Here is a 20,892-nt window from a genome sequence, read left to right on the forward strand (position 1 = left end):
ATTCAACCAAGGGAGGTGATAAAACTTGAAGCAAGGCAATTCAAACAACTGGGAAGAGAAGGCAAAACAGACCAATACCACGCAAGGAACGAGGACGTTCTGGTGAGGAGTGGAAGTCAGAGCGGAGGTTAAATGCAGAGGGTGATGAGTAATGGGGGAGAGCTATGTGAGGAGCTCAGCACACCTGACCACGCCCAGTCCTGAAACAAAAAGACGGAGGCAACACAGGAAACAGAACAGCAACGATGTCAAAGTAAAAAAAAAAAAAAAAACTCCACACAGGAAGGCTGGAGCTGAGATTTAAACCCCAAATATCAGCTATGAGGCAGAGGCATGAACCACTAGCTCATTGTGCTGCCTATACTGTATGTAACTGTGTTAAGTAAAACAATTCACTATTTACAAGCAATGGCAAAGGTTATAAATGAGCTTTATTATAAGCATTGGAACAGATTTTAGTATACAGAACTACGTTTTCAAATGAAAATGAAAATCAACGTTAAATGAGACACAAATCATATCAGACAAAAATCGGTCCTCACAAATTTGTATGTATGATAACCTGCATACAAAGAAATCACACATGACAGAAAGTCTGGGGACTTTTCAATGTTGTCAGGGGTAATCATAACATGACACTTAAAAGTATGTGAAAAGACATATTTTCTGACTTGAACATGCATTTACAGTATATGCTGCATCCCTCAAACTTTCATAGTCCCTTAATACTGCCGATATGATACATGATATGATTCAATTAGTGGAATTAAATAAGTCACCCAGTAGGCTACAGAATAACACAATTTTAGGAGAATGTAAAATTGGATTTTGACAGACCAGTGATTGTGAGAACAGCTTGGATTTTAAGGATCCGTGAAAGCCCATTTAGAGGATTTTATCTGGTTAGAAAACGAACGGGACAGTATAATCCCTTTGAAAGAGCATCCTTATGAATGTTTAATTATTTGTTTTCATTTTTGCTATTGTTCAGACCTGCAGAGGCCAAGACTCTCTGGTTAAATGGTTAATGACTGGTTAGCACTGGTTAATGACTTCAACATCAGTGCTTTGTTCCTGTGTTGATTTGCCCCCCCGCAGACTGTGTGTGTGTGTGTGTGTGTGTGTGTTTAAATACATCTTGCAGAGTTAGCAACCAGCTATGGGGTTTGATCTAATTTAAGGATGGTGAAAACTCTTATCTGTTGTGTTGGCAGTAAAATGACTGCAATATTTCCTGTTCACCCACAATTTCCTACACTTGAGAGGCAATTATCGGGACAGGATCTGGCATTAAAGGCAATACCTTCCCTGTTGCATTAACATCATTTAAAGTAGCCATCGACATAATATTTGAATTGTATTATTTTTGCTTTCCCTCCTGTAAAGCATCCATTAACATGCACATTAAAATGCATTTTACTGAGCAGTCACAACTAATAAAAAGAAATATTTTCCTTAATGAGACATGTCATTTAGAGTTATATTAGAAATACTATTGCACACCATGCCCTTGGCAATAAATTAATGTTCTTAAATAAAGTGTGTATTTTAAAGCATACAAGTGATGATTGTGAGGTGGCATGTTTGACAATCAAACGTCACAATATTTTCTATTGCTATCAATAACAAAATCAGGCTGCCTGCTACAGTTATTTTACCCAAGTTACAATTCTATTATACCTGTGAAATGAAACGCCATGTACAAAACACTCAGAACCATCTTTACCCTTCACACTTTTCACCTTAACACATTTTACAAATAAAATGTATTATTGTTATTAGAATTAAGATGATATCATAATAATACTGTAATTGTTATTATTATTATTATATATCCTCCTCTCATCGATTGCATCTCACAGACATCTCCATTGTCATTTTTTACTTCATTTCCCATTCACAGCAGCAATCCATCTGGGTTTTTTCTTTTTAAAGGTGATGCAATTCCCATGAACATGGTAAGATGATTACATTTAGATAAGGTCATTATTAGACCATGAAATTTCAGGTCCTATAGCGAGCAGGAAACATTCTGTTGTACTTTACAAGTAGCACTCTTCAAACCTTAAGCTATAAAAAAAAAATATATATATATATATATATATATATATATATGTATATAATACAAATAAATAAGATGCTAAAACATATACTGAAAAGTGCATTGTACTTGTATTTTTTCACAGCATAACATATCCACTGTACAATCGTTGATTATATACCTACATTACTTTATACATTATAATAAGGATTACTAAGTAGCATAGATTGAGTAAGAAATATTTCATAGCAAGTCTACTGGAAAATAGTTGCATTGCCCTGAAAGAAGGATGCGTGGGTGTGTGTGTGTGTGTGTGTGTGTGTGCGCGCGCGTGTGTGTGTGTGTGTGTGTGTGTGTGTGAGAAAGAGAAAGAGACAGACAGACAAACATGTATGGTAATATACTGTAAATTGTGTGCGCAAACATCCAGCATTGAAGCAGACAAAGCTTGTATCATTCTAGTTCAGAGGCACACAATCAGCACAGCCAGCATTTCAAGTATCGAGCATTGTTTTGGAAAACGCACATCAGTCAGACATGGGCAATGCCAAGTGATGCAGAGAAGAAAAGATAATTCCCTCATATCTCATGGAGGAGTGGGAGGCAAAAGAATCATACAAGTATGTACTTGGACGGATTGACTCAGAAGAGTAACAGCGATGAGACGAGCATCTATTTTTTTCCTGACCAAAGCTATTGCACTTCTCCTAAGTGCAGGCAGTACATTTAGGATAGCCCTCTGCATCCGGCTGAAAGAAACAGTCATGCCTGTTTTCTCCAAGGTTATCTCCATGCTTTTTGGATGCCTCTCAGTACAAACAAGGAGTTATTGTCCTGGCAGCAAATGAGAAGACTCACGGATGACATCTTCACAAATCCTTCATCCTCATCCGATCGTTCATGTTCATGATGTGCCATAGGGCTTGTGAAAATGATCCATCAAGGGGAGGGAGAAGTCATCCATTGGCAGTTGGTAGGTTAGGATTGTATCCCCAAAAAGGAGACACCGGATTTAAGGAAAGTGAGAAGCTCATAAAAGGTCTGGCACTTGAAGTTTCCACTTTCCCTGGTGACAACAGGAATGTATTCTTCACTAAAGTCGGGCATCTGTGTTTCAATCAAACACCAATCATGGGATTTCCTGTGAATCCAGGATTACTATCTCGACATTGAGAAGCAAGAAGTACTTTATGTCCCACTTTTCTCAGAAACAAGTACACATCCCAAGTCTTGAGTTTAAATAAACATGCTTTCCGTGTCTTTCATCGGACTTCATATGTATGGTGCGGATGAACAATCTTTCTGGACTGTGATGATGACTGTGGACGAAATCCAAGCTGAAGGAAAATTTATGAAAGGAAGAGGTACAGGAAACGTTCATGAATAACAAGCAGTTTCACGGATAATGTTGAACTGATATTTGAACTCGATACTGAGTTTATCTCCTCAACGCTCAGACTTGACTTTGTACCGCAGGACAAAGTAAGTGGCCAGTCTGAGAATGAGGAAGAAAACGCCCAACACCATGAAGTCTACATAGAGCTTTGCATCCTCCACATCCAGCAGCTGCAGAACCTCCTCCGGCTTTTGAAATTTACACACCAGACCCGGACATTCAAGCTCGGTGCGATTCATCCCGTAGATGGAGAGTATCACTCCCTCGAAGCCGTACCTGGAAGCGGCAAAACGTAATGAGTATCGGTATCTTTATCTCTCAATAATTAGCCATAATAAATTGTGCAAAAGTCAGACCATACCTGACATAAGATACATAGGAGCTCCACTGTAAGTATTTAGGAATGGTGTCAAAATTTACGAAGAAGCCAGAGAATAGTAGCACAGGTATGGCTGTGACTGGACCGACAAATGTCGCGACCTGTGGAAAAGCAATACATATCATTTGCTAAAAAGAGTTCACCTCGTAGGGAGATACTGTACCTACTGCAAGACATACAGCAGGGTCTTACTTGCAGAGATGTGGATGCAGCGCCAATAAGGAGTCCCAGAGACTGGGCTACCAGGGCTGTGGATGTGGACAAGGCCATGAATAGCAGGTAGCGACCAGCCTCTGGAGGCTGTTCGGTCATCCAATACACAATACTGCAGTACATGATTGGACAAATCACCTGTGAAGGATAATATGCATCGTTATTCTTTTGGCATTCGCCATCAGTGCAAAATCGAGGTGCCAGCTGCTGTACACGTCTTCTGGGATCTGACGCTGTTACTAAAAGATCAATTAGAAGTTTCTATGGAAGCCATTTTATAACTATTAGCTTGATATCTATTTCCGGAATGTCCAAACCACTAAGCGGCAAATACATGAAACATTACCTGAAATGGTATGTCCGCCATTGTTTTTGCCAAATAGTAGGCCTTTAAGCTGTACCAGTAGTTGAGGTGTTCCCTTACAAACACAGACATTTCCAGAGGAACTGTGGGGGGAAAAAAATGTGACTTTCCACTCCAAATGGAATAATGCGGCAAGTTAGTATTTCCAGGCCACAGCGAGATGTCTTACAGGTTAGAATTGTGGGCATCAGGGCAGCAAACATGAGAAAGAGCATAGAGAAGAAGAGGAAACCCGTGTTGTTGAAGACTTTACTGGCGTCATTTCCAATTTTGAGATAAAGTAGACCGATCAGCACTCCAATACACAGATGGGACATCACTCTGAGGTGGGTTAGCACCTATGACACCATGACAAGTGCTTTTAGTTGAACCTTAACATCAAATAATCAACACATCTTTCCAACTTGAAAGTAGATATTATACAGTACTACCACTGGATTCAGTGTTTTGGGATGAAAACAGATAGGCATGCCATTATGATTCTGGGGTTGGACAGTTACATTGATGCCATTGGAACTTATGTATCCGAACCTTCCTCCAGATACTCACTGTATTTAACTGCTTCTTCTTTGCACCGTGCACCACCTCTCCACAAAGCTTCATGATATACAGCATGCATGTCAGTCCACATACACTGCATACAGTATGTATGTAATTTTGCTCTTACTGTCAAGTTTATCTGTCCTATTGTCGACTGAGTTAGTGTGTTACAGTGATAAAGCGCAAGTTGGCGTTAGTCTTATTTTACTGTAACATCAGTGAATTCGACATACTGTAGAATATGTTGTTAGAAACATTTTACCGTGTCTCTGCATATTGTAATGAAGGTTCTTTTGAAGAGGATGCAGAACTGTGTGAAAGTACTGGTGGCAAAGCTATGTTTCTCAAGGGTCCCCGTGTCCTGTGAAGAGAAAGAGAAGCCATATTGGATATAAACGTACAAACATCAGGCATGTACAAAGACAAAGACTTTGTCTACAGTTGGCAAATAAAGCATCTTTCAAACTCAATACATGGCGATACACCAAGAAGCATTTAGAGACAGTTACCAGACAATTATCAAGAAAACAATACTTTTATATGGAGTCATCACTCACCAGCATTGGCTAATGTGTTAAAACACGCATTTGTCATAGTGCACATACCAAGAGAGGCATTTCGGAGCTCATAGTGGATATTTTATGTAAATTAGTTAAATTCATTGCTTAATTCATTCATTCCTTTTCCGTACCGCTTATCGTCACTCGGGCCGCGGGCGTGCTGGAGCCCATCCCAGCTACCTTCCGGCGAGAGGCGGGGTACACCCTGAACTGGTCGCCAGCCAATCGCAGGGCACATATAAGCAAACAACCATTCGCACTCACATTCACACCTACGGGCAATTAAGAGTCCTCAACTAACCTACCATGCATGTTTTGGGGATGTGGGAGGAAACCGGAGTACCCGGAGAAAAACCCACGCAGGCACGGGGAGAACATGCAAACTCCACGCAGGCGAGGCCGGATTTCAACCCGGGTCGTCAGAACTGTGAGGCAGACGTGCTAACCAGTCGTTCACCGTGCCACCTCTCATTAATTAATGGATGCTCCTAAATCAAATCTGATTAAAATGCACTTTCCTGTCTTTCTGTTCTTGGAAGTAAACAAATGCAAAACAAAATGATTTATCCTTTGTTCTGTGTTCGTAGTGCATGTACTGTTCTGATAGATTCCATTGTGTGCTGTAAATGACACGGGAAGAATCCCTCACACTGTGGCACTGAGATGGACAGGAAGAGTCACTCTTGTCTCTTGAGTTCTTCTTGCCCTCCTCGGAGCACAGTCCACCCTGGACTGCCTCAAACAGCACCGGGTTCAAGTCTCCATACTCTCCTGATGCCACCTCGATGACTGGATTGAAAGAAGACCAGCACGTTTTAGAAATCTTGAAAGATGCTCTCGCGTCAAGTTGTAAACGAGGAGAATTTTGACTCACTGAAATCAGCAGGATTATGATATGTTGGGCAGTGGAGGCCCAGGTTCTTCAGATATGGAATGAGGTAAGGGACTGTGCCCTTGTAGATGCATTGACCTTGACTGAGGATGTACAACTGGAGGAAGAGATATAGCGCTGGTTCTTCGACTTAGGTAACTGAATTACACATAGGCATTCATTCCAATACTTATCACTTTTGATAAGTAGAATCACAGCAGAGTGCAACTGTTAAAAAAAAGGGCAGCGCCATTTTTACTTTTGCAAGCAAAGAAACACGAGGTCGGGAGTATTATTCCCCCCCGTTCGGTTTGTGTGTTTTAGTTAGTTAGAAGAATCAAGCAAACACGACACCGCTGATTTCCATGAAACATTGTTAATAGGTGGCACCCGTATTGTACGTCACAAAAACCCATTACATTTTGGTGCACACTGGAATACAATTATGCTTACACTTTTATACATGTAACAATGTGAATTTAAATATTTGTTTTAAACTCCTCTTTGTTACCTGTCCTCTATGTCGATATGCAGACCGTAACCTTTCTACCTTGGCAAAAGCATGTGCAATACTGAGTGCCTTTGGGTCAGGGATGTGGTAAAGCAACAAAAATGGACAGAAGATTGCAGTGTCATTTTGATTTTGGACTGGACTGTATTAGTCATGCGAAAGTAACTCCAATGGGAAACAAAAGTGAAAAATGGACTACTGAATAATGATTAATGATTTACCTGGACAAGATTTTATGGATTTTTTTGTTGGACCATTGTCCAAGGCCTCTACAAAGTTTTGCAGAAATCAGTCAGGTTGTTCTTGCATAATCACGAAATAACGTTGCAGTCAACCAACAAATGGTGATCAAAACATCAGCTTCACCTTGCGTAATTTATTTGGTGGATGTACTCATGCTCAGATGACTGACAATCTCAGAGTGGTATTCATTTTTCGTTACTTTAGTTAGCTGTGACAGAGCCGCAAAATATTAGGAACAGCTTTCAAATTAAAATATGGTGCATTTTTACACTACAGTAAACTCCTTCTTTTCCTTTGGGCTTGTCCCTTTAGGGGTCGCCACAGCGTGTCATCCTTTCCCATGTAAGCCTATCTCCTGCATCCTCCTCTCCAACACCAACTGCCCTCATGTCTTCCCTCACGACATCCATCAACCTTCTCTTTGGTCTTCCTCCCAGCGCTCTTGCCTGGCAGCTCCATCCTCATCATCCTTCTACCAATACACTCACTATTTCTCCTCTGGACGTCTCCAAACCATCCAAGTCTCCTCTCTCTAACTTTGTCTCCAAAACATCGAACCTCGGCTGTCCCTCTGATGAGCTCATTTCTAATTTTATCCAACCTGGTCACTCCTTGAAAGAATCTCAACAACTTCATTTCCGCCACCTCCAGCTCTGCTTCCTGTCGTCTCTTCAGTGCCACTCTCTCTAATCCGTACATCATGCCTGGCCTCACCACTGTTTTCTAAACTTTGCCCTTCATCCTGGCAGAGACTCTTCTGTCACATAACACACCTGACACCTTCCTCCACCCGTTCCAACCTGCTTGGACCCGTTCCTTCACTCCCTGACCACACTCCCCGTTGCTCTGGACGGTCGACCCCAAGTATTTCAAGTCCTCCACCCTCGCTATCTCTTCTCCCTGTTGCCTCACTCTTCCCCCACCATCCCTCTCATTCGTGCACATATATTCTGTCTTACTTCGGCTAAGCTTCATTCCTCTGCTTTCCAGTGCATGCCTCCATCTTTCTAACTGTTCCTCCACCTGCTCCCTGCTTTCACTGCAGATCCCAATGTCATCTGCAAACATCGTGGTCCACGGGGATTCCAGTCTAACCTCCTCTGTCAACCTATCCATCACCACTGCAAACAGGAAGGGGCTCAGGGCTGATCCCTGATGCAGTCCCACCTCCACCTTAAATTCGTCTGTCACACCTACAGCACACCTCACCGCTGTTCTGCTGCCCTCGTCAAGGAGCTTGACACAGCTCTGCACATCACACTTGTTCTTAAAAATGGGCACCAGTACACTTTTCCTCCATTCCTCAGGCATCTTCTCACCCGCTAGAATTCTATTGAACAAGCTGGTCAAAAACTCCACAGCCACCTTTCCTCGATGCTTCCATACCTCCACAGGAATGTCATCAGGACCCACTGCCTTTCCATTTGCCGTCCTCTTCAATGCCTTTCTAACTTCCCCCTTACTGATCATTGCCACTTCCTGGTCCTACTCTCCCCTTCTCTCTCATTTTCCTCATTCATCAACTCCTCGAAGTATTCTTTCCATCTATCTAGCACACTGCTGGCGCCAGTCAACATATTTCCATCTCTATCCTTAATCACTCCAACCTGCTACACATCCTTCCCATCTCTATCCCTCTGTCTGGCCAACCTGTATAGATCATTTTCTCGTTCTTTCGTGTCCAACCTGGCATACATGTCATCATATGCCTCTTGTTTGGCCTTTGCCACCTCTCCCTTTGCCCTATGTCGCATCTCAATGTATTCCTTTCGCCTCTCCTCGGTCCTCTCGGTGTCCCACTTCTTTTTAGCTAACTTTTTTCCTTGTATGAGTTCCTGTACTGTGAGGTTCCACCACCAAGTCTCCTTCTCTCCTTTCCTGCCAGAAGATACACCAAGTACTCTCCTGCCTGCCTCTCTGATCACCTTGGCTGTAGTGGTCCAGTCTTCTGGAAGCTCCACCTGTCCATCGGGAGCCTGTCTCACCGCTTCCCGAAAAGCTGCACAACACTCGTCCTGTCTCAGCTTCCACCACATGGTTCTCTGCTCTGCCTTTGTCTTCCTAATCTTCCTCCCCACCACCAGAGTCATCTTACACACCAGCACCCTATGCTGTCGAGCCACACTCTCCCCTACCACTAGCTTACAGTCGGTAACCTCCTTCAGATGACACCGTCTGCACAAGATCTAATCCACCTGCGTGCTTCTACCTCTGCTCTTGTAGGTCACGCTATGTTCCTGCCTCTTCTGAAAAAAAGTCTTCACTACAGCCATTTGCATCCTTTTTGCAAAGTCTACCACCGTCTGTCCCTGCAAGTTCCTTTCTTGGATGCCGTACTAACCCATCACTTCTTCATCACCCCTGTTTCCTTCACCAACATGTCCATTAAAATCTGCACCAATCACGACTCGCTCTCTGTCTGGGATGCTCAGAACGACTTCGTCTAGCTCCTTCCAGAATTTCTCTTTCACCTCTAGGTCACATCCTACCTGTGGGGCATAGCCACTAATCACATTACACACAACACCCTCAATTTCAAGTTTCAGCCTCATCACTCGATCTGATCCTCTTTTCACCTCCAAGACATTCTTAGCCAACTCTTCTTTTTAAATTAACCATTTCTCTTCCATTTCTCTTCCCATCTACAGAATAGAATAATTTAAACCCTGCCCCTAAACTTCTAGCCTTACTGCCTTTCCACCTGGTCTCTTGGACACACAATATATCAACCTTTCTCCTAATCATCATGTCAATCAACTCAAGAGATTTTCCTGTCATAGTCCCAACTTTCAAAGTCCCCACATTCAGTTCTAGGCTCTATGTTTTCCTCTTCTCTTTCTGCCGAAGAACCCGCTTTCCACCTCTTCTTCTTCGACTTCGACCCACAGTAGCTAAATTTCCACCGGCGCCCTGCAGGTTGACGGCGCCGGTGGCGGAACTTGTTAGTCCGGGCCACGACCGATCCGGTATGGAATTCTTTGGATGAACGCTCATACTTGTTTGGCAAAGTTGTAAGCCGGATTGCCCTCCCTGACGCAACCCTCTGCATTTATCCGGGCTTGGGACCGGCCTACAGTTTGCACTGGCTTGTGCCCCCCATAGGGCTGCATCTACACTACAGTAAACTATCCCCACAATTCCATTATTAAATTAATACAATGGGTTTTATTTAAAACTGATCATTATAATATTTTTATAAAGGCAGAATTTACAATGCAGCTGTTATATCAGCTGTCATTAGTGTATGGCTATTGTCATGGCCACCGGTAAGTGTACTGTATACTGTATGTATATAATAAATAAAAAAAAAAAAAAAAAAAAAAAAAAAAAACACATGAAACAAGAAGCCTGGGCAAGGACTATACTGCTCTCTTTGTCAGATAACATGACTCAAACATGACGCAGTCTTATCTGAGCAGCAGCTAATAGAAAGAAAGCAATGCAGTCACTCCGGTTACCTTATCGAACATCTCAAAGAGCTTGGCACTGGGCTGATGAATGGTACAGATGATTGTTCGTCCTCCCTGAGCCAGAGACTTCATGAGAGAAACCACCTGGAAGCACGACGCGCTGTCCAGTCCACTGGAATGTGACATAAAAACGAAAGGCGCATGCTTAAATCTGGATTTGTGTGGAGATCATGCAGACTAGAAATAACGATGTGCTACCTGGTGGGCTCATCAAAGAACATGACAGGAGGGTTGTTGACCAGCTCAAGGGCAATTGCCAGTCTTTTGCACTGACCCCCCGAAAGAAAGTTGGTACGTGTTTGAGCACAGTCCAGAAGCCCTAGAGCTGTCAGAATCTCATGCACCTGAAAAATAAGCAATGTGCTCATATGTCTGGACCTGTATCATGTACTGTACCACCCAACTTGCCAAATTCTGATCTGTTGACGAGACTTACTAGTTCCTTTTTGACCTGCATGCTCTCATTGAGTTTCAGATTGGCAGAGACCTGATGGAAAGAGAAAACAGCAATAATGACCATCCATCCTGTTTCTTTAGCAGTTACAAACTGAACATAAAGCATCAAACTACAAACTAGCAGGCGTGACCTCACCATCATGGCCTCCCTAGTCGTAAGGTGCGGCAGCAGCATGTCGTCCTGCATGATGTAGCAGGACATCTTCCGGAAAGTCCGCAAATCCCTCGGGCGGCCATTCACCAGGATTTGGCCCTTCATGCCCGTCTCCCTGCATCCGAACCAAACCAATGAGTACCAGTGAAAAATGTAACTGTTGATAAACAATTGTCTCACCTGTACCCCGCCAGAATATTCATTAGGGTGGACTTCCCGGCCCCAGAGGGCCCCATGATACCAATCAGCTCTCTGCTGTTAAATCTTCCGGAGAGACACTTGAGGAGGGCTTTGTAACCTGATGAAGAGGAAAATGACCAATTAATTGTGTTGATCAGACATATTGGTCATCGAAGGTTGGATTCAATTTCCAGAGGACACTTCTTGGTAAAATTGACTTCGAGCAAGAGGCGATGTACATCCTGGACTGGTCGCATACTGTATGTGCCCTACTATTTAGCATTTTGTCTAAGTTACTACTTTGGGGAGAAAAAAGGTCATCAAAACAACAAAGCAATGATGTAAGGTGTGGGACTTTTGCACAATGCCTTTAATGAGATATTGACCCCCAATATACTTTCATTCACTCAAATATGAATGGATACTTCATAATTGCCAACATGAAAATTTGGATAATAACTATTTTCACATAGTTATGACAGGCAGCGAAGCATTCCCACACTATAATATGATCCAACCAGTAATGTTTCATGCTAACAAACAAACAAGACACTGACAAACCAGGAAAAGGCAAAGGTCGCGTTCCTTGCAGCATTTTCGAATGGCTATCGTAAATGAAGATGTCTCACGACTGACATGCGCAAAAACATTTGGAAGTCAAATATACTAGCACACAATCGGATCTACTGTACCTAATACAGTATTTGTGGTAGCAGTGTCGCAGAATTGCACTGCAACGTATTGAGTGGTGTTTCTAATATTTTATCCCCTCTCAAGTGAAACTGTAAGTCGATGATAATGGTGGTTCACTGACAAGGAACACGTCACTGATTTATGATATCGCAGCTGTGAAATAAAGCCTGATTTCTCTTTTGCCGGAGCAGCGTGACACTCTAGCCTGAGTCACGAGACAATCAGAGAACATTCCCATTCCATGCCTCTATTCCCTGCAGGGCAAGGGCATTGCTTTATCATGATCAGATATTTTCCCAGTAAATTGATAGGGAAGTGCATGAATTATGCAGCATTAATCAAGCAAGCAGCTATACCACACCACCAGAAAAATGTGCTCAGTGCTTGAATACACTGTCTAAGGGCGCATATTAAGCAATGATGTCATTGTCCCACCTTCTTGTGAAAAAGGCTCAATATTTTGGAACGGACAGGGATTCTCTTCATGTGCTTTCACAACTGAAGGAGTGTTTCACCTCTTACCAAAGGATAGGGGGTCACCCCTTGACATGTAAGCAGGTTGTATTAGTTGTATGCTCTAAAAAGACAAATGACTCTCCTCACCAAATACGGCGGCAATGGCAGTCTGGCAGCTTGCGCATCACTTCAGCTCTCTTACTGTCCCGCTAATAAACAGAGCAGGACGATCATCATCCATCGCGCTTTCTGCGTACGCCCCATTTGCCACAGTCATCTCTCGGGATAACTCACAAGCAGCGTCATTGGATAACGACTTCTGTTCGTTGCGTCTGACATCACAGGCTCGAGGCTTGTGCGCGTCATCCTTTTGTGCGCCTGCATACCAATGGCAGGCCAGCATTTGGCTTCTGCAATATTTCACGTTCACAGAATGAAAGAACCACAGACTACATAAACCTCGACTGAATAACAACTGTGATATGCTTTCTTTCATTGCAACCTTTTTAGGCACTACAACAAACACCGTGGGCCAGATTTACGAAAGGATTGCGCATGCAAGAATGGTCTCAAACCCGACTGCGCACGCAAACAAGCCGATCACCGAAACGGGCGCAACCAGGGCGGCGTCTGCCGTCCGCCGAATGCCTTCAATTGTCACGCAGTTCATTGAGGCAAGTCGATGAATTTAGCACACACGATGTGATGTATCGAACTTGAGACAAATTGCGGTGGCTGATTTTGCATCTTTAAATAGCGCGCCTGCAAACCAGCACACAAAGCAGCCTGGCGCAGGCAAAATGAGGGGCGGCCGGGAGAACTTTTCTGCTCATGTAAATATTTTTCAAAAATCATCAACATATCGTCTATTCAGCAATGCAATCTTTGAGCTTTTGAATGATCTGAGGGCTGACCTGGAGTCAGTCTCAAGAAAATGTCAGGCCATATAACCTCCTGTATGTCAAAACTCCTTTCAACTCTGCATTCCCTTGCATTTGAATAATTTCGGCGCAAATATACACGCAGCTCATCAAATTGGTTATTGGTCTGCGCACCCCATCCCCACCCCCCGTTCTCTCAGTTGATTGTTTTTTGCATGGTCTTGCTGACAAATAAACTTTTTGAAGGAGATGTAAAGAGCTGCTCAGAATAAATTAGCACCTCAGATACAAGAAAAGCATTCCTGATTTTAGATCACTAGGTAAGATAGATGGATAGACAGATACACCAGTCTACTTATTACTACTTATTCCTTGAAGGAAGGAAAGGCTTTCTTAGATATCAAATTATCTTCAAATATACATTATTATGTTGGGAAACGAATGCTGATGGGTTACAAATCGCTTTGTGCTTCTGATGAGGGTAAGAACACATAGTGAGTCTAGTTCTGAAGGACTTTGTTTAATTAGGAACAAGTGAAACACTTCCTGTTCGCACATCCTCCGCACGATGAGCCGAGGAGCCCGTAGAGAAGACACAAGCACGTGCAGAGAGCGCAGGCTGGATTTGATGAGCGAAGGAAAAACAGTATTGACTTCTGCTCACTACTTCCTGTCTGTTCTGCTCAAGACCACCCCCTAATAAGTACCCTCAATGGGGCAACACACGTATTATTGCAGCCACTGCCTTAAATAAAAACTGTCTGGCCCCTCATAAGCGCACAAGAATGTACAGTAACTCTACCCGCCTTGTTAAACCTACAGAAGAGGTAAACATAAAGTGCAGAGTCGGTAGACTCGTCCATAAGTCATGATGACCTCATGTTGGACATCCTTTCATCCTTAATATGGGTGGTGTTTCAATGCTGTTTATATTTCATGAGCAGATCAATCACGTCTGACTCACTGACGACACAGGAACAAGAGATGCAAACAGTGTGACAATCTGTGAGTGTGAATTATTTACAAGGCTGAACTTTGCCGAGCACTGCAACGGCACACGTTGCTTTGTGCATGTCTGTCTTTGTGTGTGTGTGAGAGAGAGAGAGAGAGAGAGAGCGAGAGTGAGTGAGTGAACACAGCGAAGCAAGAAATAATCAAAAAGAAACTATTGTCCTTCCAAATGTGCCATTGTTTAAAAGCCTTCCCCGTGAAAGTGTGCACCGAACCCGTTGATCGATATCCATCGCTTTTCCCAGGAGCGGAGCACTGTACCTCTCCTCCTCCACCAGGGACCCTCACGGATGGTGTACGACAGCTCATTGAACTCCAGGTCCACAGCGGAGCGACGTGGGAGGTGGGAAAATCGCTGAGCCTCAGTGATGTGATTCTCCACTTTCTTCAGGTGGGTGAGCAGGGGGGCCTCCGGAGGTGCCCCGCTGTGGAGTTTGGTCTCCTCCATGGGGATGCTGACGGAGACCTGGTCTGTCTTTTCAGCCATGCTGAAAGAGTTACGCAGACAATACAACTTACACATCTGTAGGCTTCAAACAGTCAAAGAAAGAAGTTTGTCTTTACGTCATGTTCTTGCCGCTACAAGGAAACTTGTCACACTCAGGCTCAAAGAATATGTCTTAAAATCTTGCTGTTGGTTTTGAATGGTCAAGGATCTAAATATATTCAAGACCGTCTCATGTTTTCCAGACCCCTCGGGTCGTCGAGTGCAGGCTCGTTGAGTGCCTCCAGAAGCGGAACCAAACCAAGTCAAGCAGCATTCCGTTTCTATGAGATTTGCTCAAAATGTTGCTACATTTTAATCTGGCGTGAAAACGTCATTGTTTCACGCCTCCTTTTTCAGAATTCAAAATATTCTCGTTTCACCATCCATCCATCCATCCATCCATCCATCCATTTTCTGAGCCGCTTCTCCTCACGCGGGTGCCCGGAGAAAACCCACGCAGGCACGGGGAGAACATGCCAACTCCACACAGGCGGGGCCGGGGATCGGACCCGGGTCCTCAGAACCGTGAGGCTGACGCTCCAACCGGTCGGCCACCGTGCCGCTCGTTTCACCATTTTGGGCTTTAATTTGATCATCTGTGTTTTGCCGTTTTCCCATTTTGTTTGATCTTTTTCATTGATCCTGCTTTTATGCAGGATATGTTTGGTTGCCTCTGTAAACCGCTATGGATTTGCTTTGTGTCTGAATGGTGCAATTCAAAGATAGGAAGGGTTAGTTTTGATTGACACTGTCATAGAGGTATTGCGTTAACAATATGTTTATCATTGCGGTTGTAATGTGCAGTGGTGTGATGTAGAAGTATTATCCTGTACACTCACAAAAAACAGTATCCCTTTTGGTGCTTTTTGTACCCTTGGCAGTTGACTTTTACAGTGTCAGAACGGTTTTTGACGCAAGAAAAGGTTGTAGTACAGTCGACCCATGTTGTCAAATAAAAGGCACATTAGTGTGGATCATACCTTATGGAACAGAAATAGTAAACTAATGTGGAATTAAAACCAAATGAATATCAAAACTGGGCCTGCCTGGTTATATTTATGAAAGCAGAACCTTTCATGCAAGTCTTGTATTGGATCTAATTCGATAGATTGCGAAAGTACACCTGAACCATTTGGGATGTCTGTTAAATGAACGCTAACAGTCAGTTAGAAAATAGAATGCGTGAATCAATTGATTTCAATACGATTCAGTTGTGGGTGTGACGGTGCTGGCCGAAAACGAGTCACCTCGTCAAAAACGGTGCCGGGCATGATGCGATGACTGCTAACTGTGTTCACCGGCTGCTTGGAGGCAATGAGATCGGGAGGGTTAAGAGCTGGGGTCTGCTTTCAGTCCTGCTCATTTAAATCCACGTTTCCCGTCCGTAATATCTGCCAAGAGATCATTTGGATAAGGAACATACTGTTCACAGATATCATAGGAGTCTTTTTATGCTGCCACCCTCAATGAACTCAGGTTTTTATTTTGTTTTAGTCGTAGGCTGAGGATGCCATTTCAGAGATTTACATATCACGTTGGCATTAATTGAGGATCTACTGTAAGACAATATCATTTGCAGTACATTTAGCCAACATTCTCTCCCTGACTAATTTGTCTTTCTAATGGCTAAGGGTCATTTTATCTTTGTTTCATAAACATACGGTGCGATTGATTGACTGGCGACCAGTCCAGGTGATACCCCGACTCTCGTCCAAAGTCAGCTGGCATAGACTCCAGCTCACCCGTGAAGCTAATGTGGACAGGACGCTATATGGCTGGAGGGAATATACGCACAAATTAATAATATAAGTTAGCTCAAGGCGGCACGGCGGCCGACCGGTTAGAGCGTCGGCCTCACAGTTCTGAGGTGCGGGGGTTCGATCCCCGTCCCCGCCTGTGTGGAGTTTGCATGTTCTCCCCGTGCCTGCGTGGCTTTTCTCCGGGCACTCCGCTTTCCCAAAAAAAACATGCACGCTTGGTTAATTGATAACTCTAAATTGCCCGTAGGCATGACTGTGAGTGCGAATGGTTGTTTGTTTCTATGTGCCCTGCGATGGGCCGGCAACCGGTTCGGGGCGTACGCCGCCTCCCGCCCGATGACAGCCGGGATAGGCTCCGGCGCGCCCGCGACCCGCGTGAGGAGACGCGGCTCAGAAAATGGATGGATGGATAAGAAAAGATCAGTGATATCTATAGAAATGGACATTTCAAAAGGTACTTTACCATGTCGTCAATGAATCTGTGGGAGTTTTAACTTTGGAATGTAAATGCTGAAATAAATCGTTTTTTTCTCCCCACAATATTCTCCTGCAATTTACCGAGAAGCCCCCGTATCTAAAGTACAGCCAGTGATTGGAACGTAATGTAACAGTTTGTGTATGGGAGGGTCAAGCCTTTGCGAAAAGCTAGTCGCCAAATGTATACTGCGTGGTGTCATTGACCCCACACCTTTGTACAAAAATGCACTCCCACCAGTCCCGTCTTGAGTGAAGCGTGCTAAAATATGCTCCCATGAAGAATCTTGACCACGGCTCTTATTGATCACCGGGCCATTAGTGAGTTTCCATTACCAGGCTGCATAGAAGCCCTGTAAAACAGACTTGAATGGCCTCTGACTCAGATGAAGGCCTGCCTGTTTTGACATCATGTGTGGCCCCCACAGCCAAGACACGTGAGCACCTGCAACCCGATTGCAAAAGTCCGCTAAATAAGGATGACATAGGATTATGTCCTTATTATAATCCTGATCAATCCATCTTTATTTGAACCTCGGGCAACACGCTGGACTGTTGCAGGGCACGTACCGCATAGAGAAAGAACCCAATCGCACTTCACTTCGATTTGCAGTCTTCGCTGAACCGAAGAAGCACATTTCGGAATGTGGGGAAGAAGCCGGGGTACCACCCTGGCAAACTCCGCACGGCAAGCCCGGAGCCCGGACTCAACCCCTAACCTCAAAACTGCGAGGCAGACGTGCCAACCGCGAGGCCGCCACGCATGGAATCGTTAGCTCGGGGGTCAAGGGGCTCGCATAGCTGCAAACGATCATCGCGAAAATGCTCTGCGTGGCGGGAAATGGATTCATTGGGACACGCTCATGATGAATGTTTGCGCGAAGGCCGCCATTCCTGCACATTGCTGCATCCCACGCGCGCACGGCACTTACTTCTTGTCGTGTGTTGAAACGAGCAAGTGAGACGCCTGTGTTCCCTCTGTGGGTGGGATAGCGACAGTCCACAGGAGATGCCTTCAGGGACAGAAACGACTCAATCCCGGCACATCAGAAGCGCCATCAAATAGTCTCTGCAGTCGGCGCTGTGATGGCAAAAACAATGCAATTCGTTGGAGGGTGCAAAAAGGGGAATGCTGCTTCTCGTCGAAAGATCTCCCGGGGTGCGGCAACCGCTCATGGTGTCGGTGTCATCATCATCATCATCATCATCCCCCCGCATCCTCTGCACAGGCAACTCCCGGGATTTACATTCACGTCCGGCGTCCAACTACGGCTGCATCCCACCGAGACGACCTCGCTTTGTCGTTCCACATAATCCGCCCGCATCACAATTCTCGCTCGACGGGGACGCAGAATGACGACTACGGTCGATCAGCCTCCCGCCGAAGTGCCGCAACAGTCGGTCGACGTGCGGACGTCGGACGCTCCGTAGGTCGGGTGGCAGCTCGCAGGGCGTTGCTGCTGGAAACGGGGAAAGTCGAACGGATAAAAACACCAGACACCGAACAGAAAGAACATTGCTTCGTTTCCTACGTGTGCATTTACCGCACACTCATGTGGAGACGAACATTTCCATCGCTTGATGAAAATGCAACGACTTTCAAAGACGATTTCCAATCCCACTCGCTTTTTGCCAACCAAAGTGGAGCAGATTTGCTTGCTCCGCTGTCCCTTTAACCGCCGCACCTGCGCAGCTGCCCGGTGCTGATGCTGCAGTGGCCGGGTTATTTTCGGTACGTCAGCCGGGGTTACTCGCGTTCAAGTGGGCTCAACATGCCTTACATCACCGACAGCCCCTTTTGAGGACATCAATATCTTTTGGGGGCCCGATCGCACCTGCCTTGTCAAACATAAGCTTTCACATTTATCAGCGTGTGAAAAAAGGTTCATGTGTCAAACCCAAGGCCCCGGGGCCTGATCTGGTCGCCAGGTTATTTGATGTGGCCCTAAAGTAAATCCTGCGCGTCCATTTCAAGTTTCTCGCTCAAATCTGCAGCAAAATTGTGAATCGTCTTCACTGACACTGACAACTGGCACGGGAGTGAACAAAGATTACATTGTTTGGATCATTTCCGGTGGAGCGCCAGCATGGAATCACTGTGGTTGTGAATAAAGAATACACTTTACACAGTTGAAAGAAACACAACATGACTACACGCACACACTGGACACATTACTTCCACTTGCACAGTCTCATGAGATCCAGTCCAAGAGCTATAGCCCCAAAATATCTGATATTACAAATCTATTTTTATTGGCATTACAGTACGTCGCTGTGAAGGTTTGCAATTATTTTGACCACGTAATATCATTTAGCTAAATGAGGTAACTACTGTATTGGAAACAGCTCAGTAAGAGCAGTTCTGCAGAACAACCCTCATTTTTGAACACACGTATGTTTTTAATATACCCAATTACACCCCTCCATCGATTTTCTATACTGCTAACGGAATTAGAGCTGCAGGTGAGCCGGAGCCTACCCCGGCGGACTTTGGGCGAGACGCAGGGTTCGTCTGGGACTAGTCGCCAGCCAATCGCAGGGCACGTGAAAGACAAACAACTCTTCGCATTCACACCTGTGGACGATTTCAACGAAGCTAACACGCTAGCGTGTTTTTGGAATCGAGGAGGAAGCCGCAGCAGAACGCGTGAACTGTACTCAGGAAGGCCTGAGCCAGGTTTCAAACCCCAAACCTCAGAATTGTGAGGCGGTCGCGCCAACCGCTATTTTCACCGTGCAGCGTACGTGATGCAAAAAGCAGCGGTGTCGGTCGGCGGCCGTACACAACGTCCTTCTATTGCAGTATGTTCAAAGGCATCATCCTGATTGCATAATGACATGTTTACCCTGCGAAACGCAAAAGATAGCCTTTGCAACGATACGCCTTTTCTCTTACAAAGGTAGGCGATCCATCATTGAAATGAAAACAAATAACTCACGCCGCCATAAAGATTTAAAGTAAGCACTTTTAGATAGGGGAGTTCAAATTCAACAAAGGATGTCTTTGGAATGTGGTAACCAAAGGTGGTTCCTGGACAGGTGTGGCGCAGGTCCAGTATAAATACAGCACAAGTGAAATGGAAGCGGAGGGTCACACAGGATGGCATCAACAAGAATTGCACTCCTCTCCGTGGGCATCCTGCTGCTTTCCATTCAAGGGACGCTCACAATCGGAGGTGATTATATTGCGATGATTAATCGCAATCTTAAGAACCGACACAAGATCAGTTCAGGAGGATACACAGCAAAGGCTTCGTCGTAATTGACACTGCTAGCGAGGGACTGATTTTACTTTGTTCATTACTGTGGGGCGGCACGGCGGGTGACCGCTTGGCACAGCTGCCTCACGTTCTGAAGACGCGGGTTCTAATCCGACCTCGCCTGTGTGGAGTTTGTTTGTTCTTCCCGTGCCTGCCTGGGTTTTCTCTGGTACTCCGGTTTCCTCCCACATTCCAAAAACGGTTAATTGAACACTCGAAATTGTCTGGAGGTGTGAATGGGAGTGCAGATGCTTGGTTGTCTATACGTGCCCTGCGAGTCGCTGGCGACCAGTTCAGGGGGTACGCCGCCTCTTGCCCGAAGTCAGCTGAGATAGGCACCAGCACACCTGTGACCCGAGTGAGGATGAGCGCCACGGAAAATGGATACATTATTTCTGTGGTTGTGAACCGCACTGAATTATATCGAGAGCTGTTTGTCATATAGTATTTAGCTTCTTTTGTAACTACTTTAACCCGAAGTAGATCGAGAAA

At 44.8% G+C, this 20,892-nt stretch overlaps 1 protein-coding gene across 10 annotated transcripts in view; it reads right to left on the reverse strand.

Annotated features, from left to right (window-relative positions):
- Positions 1 to 335: 335 nt before the first annotated feature.
- Positions 336 to 20,892, reverse strand: part of abcg4a (ATP-binding cassette, sub-family G (WHITE), member 4a) — a 28,884-nt gene continuing 8,327 nt past the window's right edge. For 6 of the 10 annotated variants that reach the window (XM_061702298.1, XM_061702295.1, XM_061702296.1 and 3 more), the window contains 15 exons: positions 18,073 to 18,600; positions 14,681 to 14,907; positions 11,379 to 11,496; positions 11,181 to 11,313; positions 11,025 to 11,075; positions 10,787 to 10,932; positions 10,577 to 10,700; positions 6,368 to 6,482; positions 6,143 to 6,282; positions 5,196 to 5,294; positions 4,563 to 4,731; positions 4,376 to 4,476; positions 4,009 to 4,167; positions 3,799 to 3,917; positions 336 to 3,713 (listed from right to left, as the gene is read on the reverse strand). In XM_061702298.1, coding sequence (XP_061558282.1) covers positions 3,488 to 3,713; positions 3,799 to 3,917; positions 4,009 to 4,167; positions 4,376 to 4,476; positions 4,563 to 4,731; positions 5,196 to 5,294; positions 6,143 to 6,282; positions 6,368 to 6,482; positions 10,577 to 10,700; positions 10,787 to 10,932; positions 11,025 to 11,075; positions 11,181 to 11,313; positions 11,379 to 11,496; positions 14,681 to 14,906 — 1,926 coding nt within the window. In that variant the 5' untranslated portion in view covers position 14,907; positions 18,073 to 18,600 and the 3' untranslated portion in view covers positions 336 to 3,487. Of the gene's footprint in view, positions 3,714 to 3,798; positions 3,918 to 4,008; positions 4,168 to 4,375; positions 4,477 to 4,562; positions 4,732 to 5,195; positions 5,295 to 6,142; positions 6,283 to 6,367; positions 6,483 to 10,576; positions 10,701 to 10,786; positions 10,933 to 11,024; positions 11,076 to 11,180; positions 11,314 to 11,378; positions 11,497 to 14,680; positions 14,908 to 18,072; positions 18,601 to 18,684; positions 20,205 to 20,892 lie in introns of those variants that run through there. The other 4 variants (XM_061702300.1, XM_061702294.1, XM_061702301.1 and 1 more) reach the window with 4 other exon arrangements.

Source organism: Phycodurus eques, chromosome 17, assembly GCF_024500275.1.
Source record: "Phycodurus eques isolate BA_2022a chromosome 17, UOR_Pequ_1.1, whole genome shotgun sequence".
NCBI lineage: Eukaryota > Metazoa > Chordata > Actinopteri > Syngnathiformes > Syngnathidae > Phycodurus > Phycodurus eques.